Raw genomic sequence first — 18950 nt, 5'->3', positions numbered from 1 at the left:
AATCAAAACAAAGCCTGTGGAGGTTAGGGGAAGGAAAGTATGGAACTTGGTCCTGTCGTCATTCCTGCTCTCAAAACGGGAACGGGATGCACGTAACAGAGGTGGTGACCCCTGTAATGACTGTGGTTCCCAGCATTTTTTTCCTATTGGCAATAAAGCATTTTGCAGACCTCCCAACTGTGGCCACCGTGATAGTTACTGCTCTGTAGGTTTATGTCTTTTTCTTGTAGTTAAAAATGTTATCAATAAAAGTTTCAAATGGTGCTTTTTCCCCACTGAATAAAAACATTGAAAACCATGAAGCTAATAAGGGGACAGGACTGGAAAAAATATAAATGACAGGAGGACTTTCTTTGTATGCTTTTTTTTTTTTCACCAAGTCCCTTAATGTATTAATTCTAAAGACATTCCTTGCCAGGCTTGAAAGTAGAACACCATCATACCCACAATGCCAAAGGGTAACACAGCAGCTGGCAAAGTTGACTTGAGTGTGTGCTACTAATTGCTTAAAAAGCACCTGTGTGCAACACTGCACTGAATATGCAGGACAATCAGCAAAAGTCTATCTGAAGAAAGACACCTCTTGAAGCCTCAAATGAGGTAAGTAGAGAGTCCCTTCCCAGCATCCAGGGCAGGAGATGAGGCGGGAAGCAGAAGTCCATCCCTGGTAATCCCACATAAAATAAAATATATATTATGACAAACGTGAAACAATAAAAGACAATGCTATCTTGCACCAAACTTGTGTATCTTAAAGACTGAACAGTTCTTGAATGTGTGGAATTATCTGCAAGGTACCACAAGAGAAATTTTTCCGGAAAGAATGTCTAGAGACTGTATAAGAATCTGTAATTAATTACATATAATCTATATCATGACATTTTCAAAAGAAAAGCTATGAATCTTTGCTATGGAACTCACAACCCTACCCAACACATGCTGCTCCCTGCCTGTCATAGCATGAAACCCTATAATCCTTGTTAGCTAACAAGTTCTTAGACCTGTAGATCACCTCCCTGATCTATCTGCAGTATACCTTAGTATAAAACAAACAAACAAAACTTCAACATTGTGTAGACTATAACACACTGTCTAGAAAGTATGCGTAAGAATTACCATGACCAGTGTTTTGGCAATCGTGCTGAGGCAGAAAGAAGGTTGCTCTTCAAAACAGCAGAAGCAAAAGTCTTTGTTCGAGAAAAGAACCCATTGGTAGTACTCACAAAAGAACCAATAGGTAGTAACTTTATTTCTCTGTTTCGATTGAAGACATAAGAAGGTACCTGGATTAAACTGTGAAAGGCTGGGCTCTCTATACACACAGCCTACAGTTTGAAAACAAACCTACAAAGCTAAAATAAAATAGGTGAGAAAAAATTTAACTTGTTCAAGTATCCTAACAATGAATAGCAACAGCAATACAGGAAACTCATCCTGCAGTTAGGACACTTTACTACAAGCAAGGAAAGCACTTGGCTGAATTCTGTGTTCATACCTTCCCTCACACACACACATGTTCAACAGGGAGATTCATGCATAACCACATACCTCTGACTTCTAAACACTGTGTTTGTTCCTTTATTTTTTAAAGACATTTTAAATCCAACTGAAATAAATGGTAGAACTTTATCCTTCCTATTTCTGTTCATATTGATAATTACCCAAAAGCAACAAAGAATGCAAGCCAATTCACTAGTACCCCAACTGCTGCACAGGATGTGACCTGCCGGATGGAGTAAGATGGTGTGTAGGAAACATTAAAGGAAATAGCAAAATAAGAAACGTGGCTGTGGGGTCCTTTGAAGCTATTTTAAAAAGTAAAATGTTATGTTAAGAGCCATGCGGTGTATCTCTGTACGTGTATAATTATTATTCCACTGATTTATTGCACACATGTCAAAAAGCGCCTGGGTATTTGTATAAGTTAAAACAAGCCAACCAAAGAGCCAAGCCACATAGCCACAAACCCAGACAACTTGCCTCCCACCTCTCACCCCACCCTTCATCCTACCACCTCCCAAACACAAAGGTCCTGGTTGCAGAACCTCCCTTACAGAGAGGAACTATTATGCCAGTTCAGCTGTCATTTATGCTGTGTTCTCGAGGAATCAGCGGTGACAGCTATCATTTATATGGTAGCACAGATCTATGGCTAAAGCCAGCTGGCAGCAGATATGTTCCAGGGAAGCCAGTGAGACTCTTCCCATTCTCTTCTGTTCTGGCAAGAGCCTTTTGGAATGAGTCAGAAATCAAACTGCAAGCAACTGTCTAATGTCACTGCTTCTGAGAACAAGTTCCACATCCCTTATGTATATTTTAACTCACATCTTTCAATGAAGGGCATAATGAGATGCAACATATCTCATTTAGCAACTATCTTCCCACTAAGCAACCACATATGAAATAAGAAGACTGGTTTTCCTGTTGAAGTAAAGAGGAGATAAGCACTTTTTTTCCCCTTTCTTAGTTACCTTTCTATTTTTTCATTAATTAATTTATTTAATCACTTTACATCCTGATCACAGCCCCATTCTCTCCTCTCCTCCCAATCCCACCCTCATAAACTACTTCCTTCATTACCCCTTCCCCTTCTCCCAAGAGAAAAGGAAGGAACCCCCCCCCAATGTGTACTAACTCGCCGTGGCACATCAAGTCACAGCAGGACTAAGAGCATCCTCTCCCACTGAGGTCAGACAAGGCACCTCAGCTACAGGAAGAGGTTCCAAAGGCAGGTAACAGAGTCAGAGATAGCCCCAATTCCAATTGTCAGGGACCAAGCTGCACATCTGCTACCATTGTGTAGGAGGCCTAGGTCTAGCCCATGCATGCTCTTTGGTTGGTGGTTTAGTCTGTGAGCTACCCCCCAACCCCAGGCCCAGGTTAGTTAACTCTGTAGGTCTTCTTGTGGTATAGTGTTTTGACCCCTGAGAATCCTTCAATTCCTGCCCCTAGCACTTTAATATATTCTACCATGCTACCAGAATCCTTCCCTCATGATCCAACGATTAGAGCTAATTTCAACTAAATTGCTTTCTTCAAGAGATGAACGTCATCAGGCAATTTGTTCCTCTATTTCTATGCACAGCCATCTTAATAGAAGAAAAAAGGCAAAAGAAACTCCCTTGGCTGTTTCAGCCAATAAACTTATTAATGTCTCACTCTCAACTTCAAAGCAGGAGTGCTGAAATACCATCTCATTGTCCTCAGAGAGTGACTTCATTTCTACTTCAAAGCACCATCTCCCTATTGGGCCATTTAATTATTGAACATGGGACAGGAGCTGTCCACATAATGTCATCTCAGTCTTTTTCATGAAATATGTATGGGTCTAATTTAAACTGTGTTCATGTGGAAGAAGTAAAGTAGAAGGATGGGTAGGCAGACTACCATAGGCATCGGTGTAAAATGGTGAAAGAAGAGGCCTTCTAAGCTGGCTCTCCTAACTCTTCCTTCTGGAGAGGAACTGTCAGGGAACCAGGATACCTGTTTGGGCAAGCAGACTGCATTGCTCATCATATTGTCTCCCACCCAACTCATAGTAACATAATTACAGTAACTTTAAGACAAAAATACAGATATAAAAAAGTGCGTTGTTAAGCAAACATTCTTTTGGATAGGACTCAGTAAACTACCTGGCCAGTGCCTGAGTAGGAATCAAGAAGGAGACCTGATTGGACACTGCAATGCCTGCTCATCACACTGAGAGGACCAGCAATCTTATTTTTTTTTTCATGAAAGATGAAACAACAAATACTTTCAGCTCTGCAGCCCACACAAGCTCTGTAACAAGTACACAGCTCTGCCATTATAGCAAGAAAGCATGTAGATGAATATATGTGATGGGTTGTTGCGATATTTTATAAAATCAACAAAGGACCAGACTTGGATCCCAAGTAAATCCCTGGTCTAGAAAATGTTAGCAGGTATTACCAGCATGACACTACTAAATGTGTAGAACATCACTAAAGTGATTAAAGCACTATATTTAATTTTTTTTCTAAACTAAGTAAATTCAAATAGCCTTGTGAGGCTAATGGCTCGCTACTGAACCGCTGAGTTCTCTGTACTGCTGCCCCTTCAAATGAGATGTAAGAAAAATTTCAATTTATGCCATAAATCCATGTGTTAAAAAAGAAAATGCCCACACAACATTCACTGAGGGCATAGATCTACTCAACAAACCCAGCTCACCCCTAAGTCAAATGTTTATGTCCTTATACATCTTCAAGTCTATAAATACAAACACAGGGTGCAAAGAGTCCCTGAGAACATACATACCAATTATGTTGCCTTCTCTCAAAGTAACCCACAAGGTACAACACACAAGTCAGCCTGGCGCACCACCTTCTTTGCTATATTGCCCATTGCTTTTAATGGCTCTTTTATTTACACAACTACTGTGTGTTTTGTATTTCTTATAAAACAGAAATGTGTGATCCAACCAGAAGAAGCAAGAAAAGAGAATAATAATAACATGTATGGAGTATGGGATTGTTTTTATTGTCCCTCTAAATATGAATCAGAAATAACAAAGCAGTATTTCCTTTAAGAAACACACAATACTAACTTTCTTCATTGAGAAAATTGATAAGAAATCACCTATATAATGGCTGTCAAGTAAAGCATCAGCTAGTCTAATCATATTGTGATTTTAATCAAATAAATTAATTCCAGATCTAATTTCTTATGATTCTCAAATCAAACAAAACAACAACAACAAAACCACTCTGAAGCCAGGTGTGGTGTCTCACAGCTTTAATCCCAGTACTGTGGAGGCAGATGCAGGTAGATCTAGGTGAGCTAGAGGCCCTCCTGGTCTACAAACTGAGTTCCAGGACATGTAGGGCTGTTATACGGAGAAACCCTGTCTTAAAAAAAATAAAATAAAATGCTCTAAACAATAGAAAATATAATTGAAAAATTCTAAATTGAAATGAACTCCTTGGGTATACAACATGACACAAATCAACAGGAGACAATGAATCCAGTCTTCATCTTTATTTATCCCACCTCAATATGAAACTGTCTTCCCTGAAGAGAGATTCCATGTTTCAGGTATTGCTGCAACCTCAGTAGAGAGTCACAAAACTATGACATTTGCAGCAGGTCTCACTTCGAAACCCAAACTTCTGTGAATCCCAAAAACACATCTGGCCCCAACAGTTCTGGAAATGGGTTCTTCTCAGGATACCTCTCGGGAAGAACACTGTATATGTCCAAGTGTCCCTGCTCTCCAGAGCCCAAGCCAATGCCTTACCTCAGTCTGAAGGATGGCAGCCCTCTGTTCTTTGGCAGTAAGCGACTCTTTCAGCACTTCAATGTGTTGCTTGCAATCTGAGTTTTGATTGCTAAGGGTTTCAAGCTTTGTTTGTAAGGCAAGAAGTTCTGACTCCTTCTTGGAAAGTTCCTGTTTCAGCTGATCAATCTGTAAAACAAGAAGACAATCACAAAATCTGAGAAAATTCTAACACTTTACACTTGAAAACTACTTCTTTCTCTGTTTTTAATGGCCAGCAATTAGAAAATCCAGCAGGAAATGCCATGTATCTGCTTAAAGAGATGGTCCTGGTCTGGAAGAGGCCCTACAGGAACAAGCAAGTAGGCAAATGCCTTTCCACCTCCCTGAGACCTTAGGTCTGCAATACTGTGAAAGCTTCCTGCCAAAACCTACTTTTTTCTGAAACCCCCAAATCTACTGTCAACAGGAAGACCATTGGAGAGTAGGCCAACAGTTAATTAATCAGAGAAACAAGTTCACAGTGTGGACAGTGACTCAAGAGTATCACTTGAAGACAATCGTTAAGAGAAAAATAGTGTAAGCATACATAAGACAAAAGGACATAAAAATATATATGAGTTATAAGAAAAAGTGAAACACTCATCACTCAAGTCACCAAGAATAAAAATGATAATTAGAATCAATCAGTTCATTCCACATACCTCTCCCTTTAGCCCTCTTGGAACTGTCACTGAATTTTGAGATTGTTTTTTTTAGTTCTATCATTAACTTTTGTACCCGTACAGAATATATTATTAGTTTGTTCATATTTTAAAACTTTGTGTTGCATATGCCTTAAGTGTTTATGTCTAAGAGATTAAACCATGCCCTTGTAAAGCCATGTACAAAGAACTTAATCATATTTTACTGAAGAAGAGTATTCTACTGTAAGAGTTCACCTAATTTATTTATCAGCTCTGCCACTGGCCTGGTGTTTGTTCTAGGTTTTTAATCTTTACAACAGTGATACTCTGAAAATATATAAAATCTGATCATAAAACCATCTTGTGTTTCCATCCAGGTGTAAACCACGTGGTGATGCAACTTCATCACTGTTCTACTGATATGAAGAGACATCATGACTACAACAACTCTTATAGAAAGCATTCTGTAAGCAAGTGCTTATGGTTTCACAGTTTTATTATTGTCTATTTTCCTTCACTCTAAAGACAGAATCATGTGGCTAAAGCTGCCAAGTTTGGCTGCTTGCTGGGTCTGGAACATTGACCCCCACATTCGATTACATCTGCATCTACTTTCTGTTGTTGATGGTTTCCTTCACTACTTAAGCTTCTCTTTAAATCTTTTTCACAAGTTGGAAGCTTAACTGGGTGGGGTCTTGTGCTGAAGTCACCACTCCCTTTATTCAACTGAGCATCAGAGCCTACTTTAAACTTTGTATCTCACTGAGTACTGTACTTAGCTCCATTCCACCTTCTGATGCTCCTTTTCTTCTCAAACTGTACATTTTGCATTTTTTCCTTGCTCAGCTTTCATATTTTCATTACAGATCTACAAGAGAGTAACCACTAATAACCATGCTACAGAGTTAATACCAGGCTGTCTTGAATTCTCCTCTGCCAATACCATTAATCCAAACTCTTCAATTTACTATTAGGCAGATGTTTTTGGACAGAGGCAGAAAGCAAGCCTATTCTTCTCCCAAAATATCACAAAACAGTCTCTTGGCCACTTACTAATATTCTTTCCCTCTAAAACTTCTTAAGGTGGGCTCCCACAGTTCAAATTACTGTCTTCCATGCTCCTGTGCCTGTAAGGTGGTCTACTATCCCCTACTTAAAGGTTCCAACCGCTTTTTTAGTGCAAAGCCCAAAAGTCTTCCCTATTCCTTCAACAAACAGCATATTCAGGCCTGTTACAATGCTCCACTCCTGATACCAACTTCTGTCTTAGCCACTGTTCTACTTCTGTGAAGAGATACCATGACCAAGGCAACTCTTACAAAAAAAAGTAATGAATTGAGGCTTCCTTATATTTTCAGAAGTTTAGTGCATTATCATCATTACTGGGAGCATGTCAGCACACAGGCAAACATGGTGCTGGATAATGATCTAAGAGTTCTGCATCCAGATATGTAGGCAGCAGAAAGACAGTGACTTGGGGCCTGGCTTGAGCTTTTGAAACTTCAAATCCACCTCCAATGACACACTTTTTCCAACAAAGCCACATCTCCTAATCCTTCTCAAGTCCTGCCATTTGCCAATGACCATGTATTCAAATTTATGGGCCTATGGAGCCATTCTTATTCAGACCACCCCAACATCTTAATCTAATTTTACTAGATAAGACCAAAATATTTTTGAAGCAGTTATATTGATTTGCATGAACACAAGCAGCTTGTCAATATGCCACCATCCCACAGTTTTCTCAGTTACCAACTCACTACATTTTTGTTCTGATAGGAGTCATGGGAGATGACCTTCAGAGATGACTTGCACCAGTCCCTTCTCCTCAATACTTCACAAATGTCACTCTTCCAAACCAGAAGTTGGATCTGTTTTCCCATACCTGAACTTGCACTGAACAATGATTCTGATTCTGAATATGACAAAGCATCAGTATCTCTATTTCTTTCCTAACCTAGATGACAATTGGCTGTCTCTGTCCCCATGCTCAAAGGCAACCAGCATGGTATGAGTCCAACCAATTTATGATAATCCCAACTGGTAGCTTCTGCCCCCTCTTGGAAACCAGCTAACACAGTACAAAGCTAACAACCCTGTGACAACTCCACTATGTGCAAGTGTACACCAGCCACATAAAAAGATCACTCAGGAAGAAGGGCCTGTCTTGTTCTAGGTCTCAAGGGGAAATTTTTTACCATGGCATCATTTAGTTTGACATCTGTTTTTCATATGTAGAAAAATAATGTTATTTACTAACAAATATAGTAATTAGACCTTTGAAGATGCACTTTTAGGTTTGAGAAAGTTCACTTTTATTACAATAATTTCAAGAGTTTCTTTAAATCATTGAAGATGCTTAATATTATCCAACATTCTGCCTCTATCCCATAGATTTCTCCCTTTAATATGTTACTGTAATGAGTAACATCAATGGAATTTCAACATTATCCATTCCTTGTATTTCTAGGAAAACTTCACTTAGTCATGATATATAATGTTTCTCAATGTTAATGGATTCAGCTTGTGGATATTCTTTCAGGATTTTTCATCTAGTATTTGAGTAGAGTGCTTTGTTCTGTTCCCATCTGTTCTGTTGTTCTTGGGTTTTAGTATACACTTAACTATGGGAGCTTGTTTTAATATGCTCTGAGTACTTTGCTGAAAAAAAATAAATTCTTTTTTAGTTAGACATTCATTAGAAAACAGGAGCAAAATCATATAAAGCTGGTATTTTTTCCTACTAAGACCTCCACACTGCAACTAAATTTTCATATTTATTTGCAGGAAATTTTCATAAACCCTAATTATATCTTCTACCAATGGTATCTATAGTTTTGTTTTCTTTCTCAAATATTTATCCTTCATGTTTACTCACTTGACCTCATCAGAAGAATGCCAAATTAAACCAACAAATCAGAGATCTAATTGTGGAAGTGCTGACCAGACAAGTTCATTTTTGTTTTTTGCTTCACTAATTTTTGCTCTTATTTTTACAGTACTTTCTTCCTTGTACCTTTTTGAGTTATTCTACTTGCTTTTCCTAAGTTTATAAATTAGATATTTATCTCACTAATTTTCAGCACTTTCTCCATTCCCTTCCTCTCTGGTTGTTATGTGTAGTGTGTGCATGTGTACAAGTGTACACATCCTGTACACATGCATGTGGAGGATGTTACTTCTCTATCACTCCCCACCTAGTTCTCCTACAATAGGATTCTCACTGAACCTAGAACTCATCAGTTTTGTGGGCTTTTTTTTTTTCTTTCTTCTCTTAGTTAGGCCAGCTAGCCAGCAAGCCCCAGCGATTCTCCTATCTCTGCCAGCCCTTTAGCCCTAGCACTGAGATTACAGGTGCTAACAGCCATACCTAGCCTCTTACATGAATACTGAGGTTCCAAACTCAGGTGCTCATGCTTGCATAGTGAGGGCTCTTACCCACTGACCAGATACCCCAGCACCCATTATTTCTTATATAAGACTTAAAACTATTATTTTTTTCTGTAACACTTTAGCTTGATGTCACTAATTCAATTTGCAGTACAGACATTATTCAGTCCTATTTTAATCCCTATTATTTCCCTTTAATTAATGAATAGCTTACAAGTCTTTTCTCAATATATTTTCACATGTATACAGGTGTGTGTGTGTGTGTGTGTGTGTGTGTGTGTGTGTGTGTGTGTGTAATTGGATTAACCTACACGAGTGGGAGGAGATAATGTTGTTCCCCAAAGCCATAGGTCACCCAATGAAAACTCCACTAGTACACTGTCAGGAGTGCACTAGAAACCACCAAAATAGTGCGGGCCATTACATTTGCTCTTTGTCATTCATCATAGTGCTGAAGACTCCATACTGTGGACACAGGACATGGAGAAATCAAGTTGGTACTAACCAGAAAGCTTCCTCCCTGTTGGGTAGCTTTCCTAGTACCACAAGGATCTATGTAAGCTGCTTAGGGGGAAAAGTCAGCAGCAGTCCAACCTAGCTGTGAATTCCATAGGCTATAATAATAACCAGTATGCCAAGATATGCCCATGGGTAGAAAGAACACCAGAATAAATGTTATGGGGGTAATCAACTGCTTCTCTGGTTGGATTTGAGACCCATTCCACAGCAGAAAATACATGCCCGGTACTATAATTATTGCCAAAAACCCATGGTTGAGAAGCTCAAAGACCCAGGGGTAAAACCAGTACTAATATTTTGCCAATAGTATCAAACTACCCATTATTCTCATTTCTATACTCACAGATTAGTACAGCTCTCAAATCCTATCAGAAATTTCCTTTGTGCAGTGGATGAAGGTTAACACTGATGCTCACAGCTGGTCAAAGTACAAGGAAAATGTAACTGCAGAGTTCTCAGACACAAATGGGAAAACTACATCACACTCCTTTCCCACAAAGGCTCAGGGACTGTCTTAGTTAAGGTTTCATCACTGTAAAGAGACGCCATGACCAAGACAACTCTTAGAAAGAAAAACATTTAATTGGGCCTGGCTAACAGTTTCAGAGGCTTAGTCCATCATCATCATAGCAGAAACCATGGCAGCATGAAGGCAGACATACATGGTCTTAGAGAAGAAGGTGAGAGTTCTATATCATGATCTGCAGGCAGAAGAAGAGGGCTGTCTGTCTCACTAAGCATATCTTAAGCACATATATCCTCAAAACCCGCCTCCACAGTGACATAGTTCCTCAAACAAAGCCATATCTATTCCAACCAGGCAACAGCTCCTAATAGTGCTCCTTCCTATGGGCCAAGAATTTAAATACACCAGTCTATGAGGCCTTTTCTATCCAAACTACCACCGGGACCATCTGAGGAAGGTATATGAGAAGACTGCAAAAGCCAGAGATCAGGGAGACCCTAAGTGAAACTGTATTCTGCAAACAGCAAGATCATTGCACCCATGAGCCCAAAGCAGCTGTAGTTATTTACCCAAGATCTGTGCAAGATCATGACAGTGAATATTTTAGCATGGGACAAAGAGAGGAACAATGATCCTCACCTCTATCTGAGGACCTATTGACATTTGATGGTTTTTAGGGGAGGAGGAGTCCATTTTTCTTTTAAAATATGGCTTCCAGTAGGTTGGCCAGGCTCCAAACCATGGGCCCACACCCACCCACGAGTATCTGAGCAGAACAAACTGGGGTCAATGATTTTAAAACAAACAAATGAAACTGATGCAAAGTTGTGAGGATGGTGGATCTGAATCTGGGCAGAGTTAGGGGGAATAAATAAATAATTGTCAAAAATCCAAAAGAGTCAATCAACATACTATACTAAAAAGAGAAGTAAAAAAAATATTTAGCAACTGCTATATGCATTGTCCAATAGTGTGCCAGTATTAAATCACTCATAAAGTTAAACATACACTTTTAATATGTTTCACTTTTAAAAGTCTGCTTCATCTGTTTATTGCTTAGGGGATGTGTTAAAACTAACCACTATATGATAAAATAATCAACTGCTTCTTGTACTTCTGTCCATCATTTTCACTTTAAAAATTATTTTCTTGCCTTAAAGTCTAGAGCAGCTTTTTTTATGGCTAGGATTTGGCTGCCTTGTCCTTTTTCATTTTCAATGTATCTTTGTGTAGTAGTGTTGACTTGGGTGGGGTGTGCGTGAAAGAGAGAGAGAGAGAGAGAGGGAAGAGGGAAGAGGGAAGAGGGAAGAGGGAAGAGGGAAGAGGGAAGAGGGAAGAGGGAAGAGGGAAGAGGGAAGAGGGAAGAGGGAAGAGGGAAGAGGGAAGAGGGAAGAGGGAAGAGGGAAGAGGGAAGAGGGAAGAGGGAAGAGGGAAGAGGGAAGAGGGAAGAGGGAAGAGGGAAGAGGGAAGAGGGAAGAGGGAAGAGGGAAGAGGGAAGAGGGAAGAGGGAAGAGGGAAGAGGGAAGAGGGAAGAGGGAAGAGGGAAGAGGGAAGAGGGAAGAGGGAAGAGGGAAGAGGGAAGAGGGAAGAGGGAAGAGGGAAGAGGGAAGAGGGAAGAGGGAAGAGGGAAGAGGGAAGAGGGAAGAGGGAAGAGGGAAGAGGGAAGAGGGAAGAGGGAAGAGGGAAGAGGGAAGAGGGAGAGGGAGAGGGAGAGGGAGAGGGAGAGAGAGAGTAGATGTCCTCTAACACTCTGCCTTCCTCCTTTACAGGGTCTCTCACTGAACCTAGCAATAAGCTGGCAGCCAGCAAGACCCAGTGGGCCTCATGTTTCCACTCCACAGTACTGTGGTACATACACAAACATGTGCCTTTTACATAGATGGGAGAATCCTAACTCAGGTATGGGTGCTCACACAGCACTCTTGTTCACAGAGACATCTCTCCAAACCTTCCATGTCTCTTCAGCCCTGTGTGGTTTGTTCATGCCATTTTTAAAAAGAAAAAAACAAACAAACAAACAAAAATTACCAGCAATCTCCACATCCCTTTATTCTGTCTAGGAAGATTAAGTATTACAGACACATGATTTTTTTTTTTTTTTTTGAACCGCCAGACTGACTTCCAAAGTGGTTGTACCAGCTTGCAACCCCACCAACAATGCAGGAGTGTTCCTCTTTCTTCACATCCTCGCCAGCATCTACTATCACCTGAGTTTTTGATCTTAGCCATTCTGACTGGTGTGAGGTGGTATCTCAGTGTTGTTTTGATTTGCATTTCCCTGATGACTAAGGATGTTGAGCATTTCTTTTTGTTGTTGTTGTTTTGTTTTTTTTTTTTTTATTTTTTTGTACAACATTTTTTATTAGGTATTTTATTTACACTTCAGATGGCATCCCTTATCCCCATTCCCCCCCACCCCCCTTAGGAAACCCATATCCCATGTCCCCTTTTTCTTTTTGCATTTATACATTTTTTAAATGTTAATCATAGGCTTTATAAGTTTGGAATTGTTCAATCAGAGGTGTAACCCACTGACCGACCTAGATATAACAACTATCTTTGACTGGTGGAGATACATGAATATCTGCCTCCCTGTCTCCACCCCTCTTTCTCTCTTTCATCACCTAGCTTCTCCTCTCCTTCTTCTTCTCCTCTTCTTACTCCTTTTCTTCCTCTCAGTACTCCTCCTACCTTAGCTCCTCCTACACATCACCCTTCCTGTTAAAATGAAACTTTTCTCTCAAAATACAATTAGAGCATAATTATGCCAATTTGTACCAGTGAGGTACAGGATAGTCCTAATACCCAGTCCATCCTTTTGTTGACTAACCAGCTCCTCTGTCATCTATTCTAACTAGAACATTTAGTTCTGAACCTGGCTCTAGGATGAATGTCAGCTGACGACCATCCACTCAAATCTTTTCTCTTAAGGTCAATAGCTATATGTTTTCAACCCCATCAGAAATCCAGAATGACTGAGTTAACTATAATTGTGGGAAGCACAAATCGTAGTTTCTAAAACTTAGCCAATTTATAGAGACCTCTGACCACCTGGACACTCACTCTACTTCAAAACGTTGGAGCATCTGTTCTTCTACCTTCTGGTCCAGGATCTTCTGACAGACCTTAGTGCTGCAGAATTATTAAGCAGACACATGATTTTAATTCAGTGTGACACCTGGGATTTCTCTCTACACCATTCTCTCTTTTGGCTTTTCCTTCTGCCTCGTTTGGAATGACTTTTTTCCTCCTCATTATTTTTTGCCCATAACTTGAAAGCTATACATAGATTTAAATTTGTTTACTTACTTTAACTTATCATCTTCACTGTCATGTTTATCTTCTTCCTATAACTAAGACAAGGTTCCTGAGCTCAGATCCAATTACCAGCCTCTTAGCCAGGTGGTGGTGTCTCAAGCCTTTAATCCCAGCACTTGGAAGCAGAATCAGGCTCTCTATGAGTTCGGGGCCAGTCTGGTCTACAGAGCAAGTTCCAGGACAGCCAGGACTACATAGTAAGACCTTGGCTAAAAATAAACAGCTCAATTATGAGCCTCTTGACAAATATTTTTTTCTCATATAGTTCTGTCATATTTTGATTTTAATGACATTACTTTTTTTAAAAGGATTTTATTTTGTGTTTGTGGGGGAGTGTTAGCATACATGTATATAGATACCCATGGAAGCCAGAAAAGGATGGTATACTCCCTGATTCTGGAGTTAAAAGCAGATGTGAATCACCTGATATGAGTGCTGAAAACTAAAACCTGGTCACCAGCAAGAGCATGAAGCAATCCCAGCTGCTGAGCCATCTCTCCAGCCCTGTGCTATTACTTCTGCACAGTTGATATTTGTCGAGATCGACTCATAAACTTATGACCACCTTTGCTTGTTACTCATTCTGATTTTGTTTGGAGTTTTGAAACAGGTTTTCATGTAACCCAGGCCACCCTTAAACGTACTTTGTAGCCCAACACAGGCCTCAAACTTGGCATTTCCCCTGCCTCAGCCTTCTGCCTACTGGGTTGCTGACATATAACATCGCATACAACATTTGACTCCAGTATTAAGGAACACATAAGCACATAATTATACATCAAACATAGTATTAATATACAAAATGCATAAGAAAAAATTTAAAAGTGAAAACTTTAAAACAGCATAGACCTAAGAAGATATTGCTCAAAGAAAACCATGAGAAATGACCAGTGTGTGAAAACTGTTCAACATCACAATTATCAGAAAGATGCAAAGAGGAAAAGGAACCCTCCCCTCTGCTGGGGGACTAGAAATCCATGCAGTGAAACTTCTCAAACTTCTCAAAAAAATACAACACTCATAGGGTCCTGCACCCTCACTGTCGGACACATAGCTATGCAAAAAGGGTCAGTATGTTAAGGAGATAATTGCATTTGCAAAGTTTATGCAAGTGCAACTCATAATATCTGAGAAATAGAAACACCCTGAGTATCCAGAAGTAATGAATAAAGAAAATATTGTAAAAATACATAATGGAGTATTATTCATACCATAAAAATCAAACAAACAAACAAAAAAAAAAACCTTGTCAGACATGGAAGAATAAAGACCACAGGATCCCATCTGTGTCTGAAATGTAAAATGTTGGTGTACTGGGTCCGGGAATAAGAACGCATCAGTGCTGAGAGACACTGGAGAAAGAGAGGAGGAAAGGCAGGAAGAGCCTGACTAGTAGACGAGCAGACACTGCTAAATGGAAGGAATGAATCCTGATGCCTTACCTCTTAAAAAAAAAAAAAACAAAAACAAAAACAAAAACAAAAAAAACAAAAAAACAAAAAACAAAAAAACAAACAAAAAAACAAAACAAAACTGCTTTAAAGGCTGAAGCTGGAGAATCAAATCAAACTTTGAGGCCAGTCTAGGCTACAAGAACCTATCTCAAAAATAAATAAATAAATAAATCAAGAAATCAAGAAATCAAACACAAAAACCTTCCTTGCTTTAGTAAGATTTTATAAAAACAAGACAAATAAACAACAACAAAACCTTCCAATTTTATTCTTTTTTCTTGAATATTATCACTGAGTGCTAAAAGTAATTTTCTAGTTTAGAGATATTTATTCTTCAGAGGTCATTGGGTAAAGACACTTATCACCAAGCACAGGAATTTTAGTTTAATCTCTGGATAACGGTAGAAAGAGAGAACCAATTCCTGTAGGTTGTTCTCTAACCTCCACAGGAACACTGTAACACACACACACACACACACACACACACACACACACACACGTCCTTGGGGATGAGGAAACTTTTAAAAAACTTTCAAGAGAGGTCTTGCCTCTGGACATAGATTCTCTTTCTGACTCCAGGCATTGCTGTGTCCTTGTGTAAATGCAGTAAAGCATGTGAGTGATGTTGCATCGCTACCACTTCGTTCATTTTCATTGAGAACTAATACTCTACTGTGAGTCCTGTGACTCTTACTTAGCCACTCACTAGCGGCAGACACTTAGATATATTTACATTCTTGCTATTCTGAATAATGGTACTAAGAACATTTATGTACAGAAATATGTAGTCTTAATTTTCACTTCTTGAATCTACCTTAGGAGAGAAATTGTTAAGCCATAAGGTAACAAAACATTTAATATTTTGAGGAATTTGGTGGTGGGTGCTTTTGCTGTCGTTTAAGGCACTATCTCCCTCAGATTCACTATATTCTAGAGGATAACCTTGAACTCCTGATCCCCATGTTCTGCCTCCCACCATGCTGGGTTAGGGAGATTTTACGGTCTGTGACATTGTTTATTCCCACCAACAATATACAAAAACTCTGACTTCTTTCAGCAACACACTAACAATTTACCTGCAGTTTAAATTATAGCCATTCTAGTGAGTGTCAAGAGTACCTCACTGTCTCCAATCTATCGGTAAATACATGCATCTTTATACATTTGGCATAGAATTTCTTTCAGCCATCCATAAATCATTTTTGACAAGTACTTTTTATCTCTTAGTTTCTTCCACTCTGTGTCCTACTTTATTAAGTCTCCCTTCTGCTATGGCTGATCAAATGTTTCAGCTAGTGGTTGTGCTTTCTAATTTCCATCTTATGCTCTCCCATTTCTAGATACTTCACTTGGTTATCATGAACACTGATTTGTATTTTTAGAGTCTCTTGATCATTTTCATATTTAAATCACTTGTTTATTTAAATGTACAGAGCATACTTATTTCATAGGCTTTGTCTTAAAACTCTTAATTTACAAAGGCAGTAACTTCTGGTTCTATCATTTCTCTTTTCTAGTGTGTTTCTTGAAGATTGTATGATTTATAAGGAAAGAAAGAGAGCACTGGAGAAACTGACATCAGCCCTGTGCGTATTCCAACCATTTTTTCTGCCAATCCCTGAGATACATCCAAGCCAGGACCCTTTAAACCTTCTCCCTACCTGTAGGTTTCTGATCAGCTTACACAGTACATTCACGTGTGACCCAATCATGTCTCAGAGAAAACTTGTTCAATTTCTCTTGGCTCAAGATTATAAAACAGACAATTTTTCCTGGAGTCCCTTAGAAAGAGTGAAGGTGCATGGAATAGGGTGATTACTGTTGGTTTCTCTTTACACTAAGAATGTTGTTGTCTGGAATCCCAGGATTATGTGGTACTGATAATGGCATTCTGTGATGTGCCTCATCTGAACTAGCCCAACCAGAAAGCTCCAATGTCCTTGTAACTGTGGAAACCAAAGCTCAAGTCTATCCATCTGATAAATGACAATATGAATAAATAAGCTGTTCTTTACCTATAACACATAAGCCACTATGGCTTAGTTTTGGCCCATGAGATTCCTTGATAGCTCTTACATTTTAATGCTTTTAATATAAATTTCTCTTAGAACTTTGTTCTTTTCAGAAACAAGAAGAAGAATGGCATAAACAATCCCTATGTCACTCATGCAGCGCTGAGCATGAACAGAGTGGTATGCCTTGCCAGGAGTGAGGACACTTCAGAAGGGTTCGTGTTGCAGCACTTACCAAAAAGGCAGATGTGGCAAATGATTTTGATTGGCAGCTTGACACATCATAAAATCACCTAGGATGGGCCTCCCAGTGAGGAATTGTCTAGCCTAGGTTGGCCTGTTGACATGACTATGAAGGATTTCCTTAACTGGACTGACTGAAGTGGGAAGACTAGCCCATGGTGGGTAGCACCATTCGCTACAAAGGTGGTTCTGAACAGTAGGAGACTGGGAAGAGGCTAACTAAGCACAAGCACCTACAGGTCAGTCTTTCTGCTCTTCACTGAGGATGGGACTAGCAGCTTCAAATTCCTACTACTTTGACCTCCTTGCAATGATAGCGCAAGGCTCTGAAACCCAGAGCCAAACATACCTTTCTCTACTTAGCTGTTTTGTTACAGTACTGTTTTCACAGCAACCAGAAAAGAAACTACAGCAGTATATATATGGGTGGACAAACTAAAAACAGAAGGAAAACCACTAGGAAGAAGTCTCATGAGATCAGTGAACAAACACATTTCATTGAGCTTGCCAAACTTAAAGAACTGGTCAAAAACTGAAGAGACAAATGTCGTGAGAGGGATTCTGAAAGGCTCCAGAGGAAAGCAAGGGGGAAGAATCCCAGTTAGGGATTGATGGGAATGTGAGTGAAGCAATCACTGCTCAGGTGAGCTCTTGCACCAACAGCACAGCATCTGAGCTTAGCAATCCTGAACCCACACTCACTTCCCTGTAGGTAAGAACTAAGAGTTCTGTCTCCCGACCAGAACAGAACATAAAGAGAGAGCTAGTCAGAACTGTGATTACCTTAAATGGTAATTAAAATGAAATAAGCTCTCTTGTGACCCACAGGATTGGGGCTGTGAACCCCAAATCACAGACTGTTCAGCTGAGGCCCAGCATATAGTCGGCACACATATAAAACCCATTCCACTGAATGCAGCTCCAGGGGCCATCAGCTCAGTGTGCTTCAAACAAAGACAATGCTGTAGTACAGACTCTCACAAATACCAAGGAGAAAGTTGCTGTAGAGCTGGGGTGTGGAGAAAGGAATGTGAAGGAAAGCTCCTAATCCTCAGAAGAGGGAGAATGGGAAGGAAGAATGTGGCATGTACACACACACTGTACACACACACACACCTACTTTCTTCCACAAAAATGGGCTGATGGTGATAAAGCCGCTTCAGTCTATAAATATTAAACAGGCAGCCTCTTCAGAATAGCTTTCAGACTAGTATTGCCATGAGGTAAATTTCAAATAAATATTTATGCAGACAATAAGTAAAAAAAAAGGCTTTCCTGAAGGGAATACATTTTATGGGGGGGAAAGAATCACATATTTCCAAAAATATGCCTTTTGCTTCTTTTACAGCCATAAGCTCAATAAAAATGGAAAGTGATGCAATTGAACATCCATGCAGACTAGAGCCAGGGAAGGCTTCTCTGTGATGGCCAGGAGAACAGACCACTGGAATTACGTCACCTGCTCCATATGAAGTCCGTGTGGATATCAGGCACACTTCATTCTGCCTGAGAATTATTCCCCCACTTATAACTGTGACACAACCAACATCCTAAAAATCCCACTCAGCAAGGAAAACAGCCTTTTTCTTTCCCCTGCAGATCATCCCCTGTGTCAAGAAAGTGACA

The 18950-nt window shown here is 39.7% G+C and overlaps 1 protein-coding gene across 1 annotated transcript in view; it reads right to left on the bottom strand.

Annotated features, from left to right (window-relative positions):
- Erc2 (ELKS/RAB6-interacting/CAST family member 2) overlaps window positions 1-18950 on the bottom strand; it is an 827882-nt gene that overhangs the window by 536360 nt on the left and 272572 nt on the right. The window contains 1 exon segment of the mRNA XM_076931310.1: window positions 5258-5425. Within this exon segment, the coding sequence (XP_076787425.1) occupies window positions 5258-5425 (168 nt within the window).

This window comes from Arvicanthis niloticus, chromosome 3 (genome assembly GCF_011762505.2).
Source record: "Arvicanthis niloticus isolate mArvNil1 chromosome 3, mArvNil1.pat.X, whole genome shotgun sequence".
In the NCBI taxonomy this organism is placed as follows: domain Eukaryota; kingdom Metazoa; phylum Chordata; class Mammalia; order Rodentia; family Muridae; genus Arvicanthis; species Arvicanthis niloticus.
This window is presented reverse-complemented; position numbering and strand designations above follow the sequence as displayed.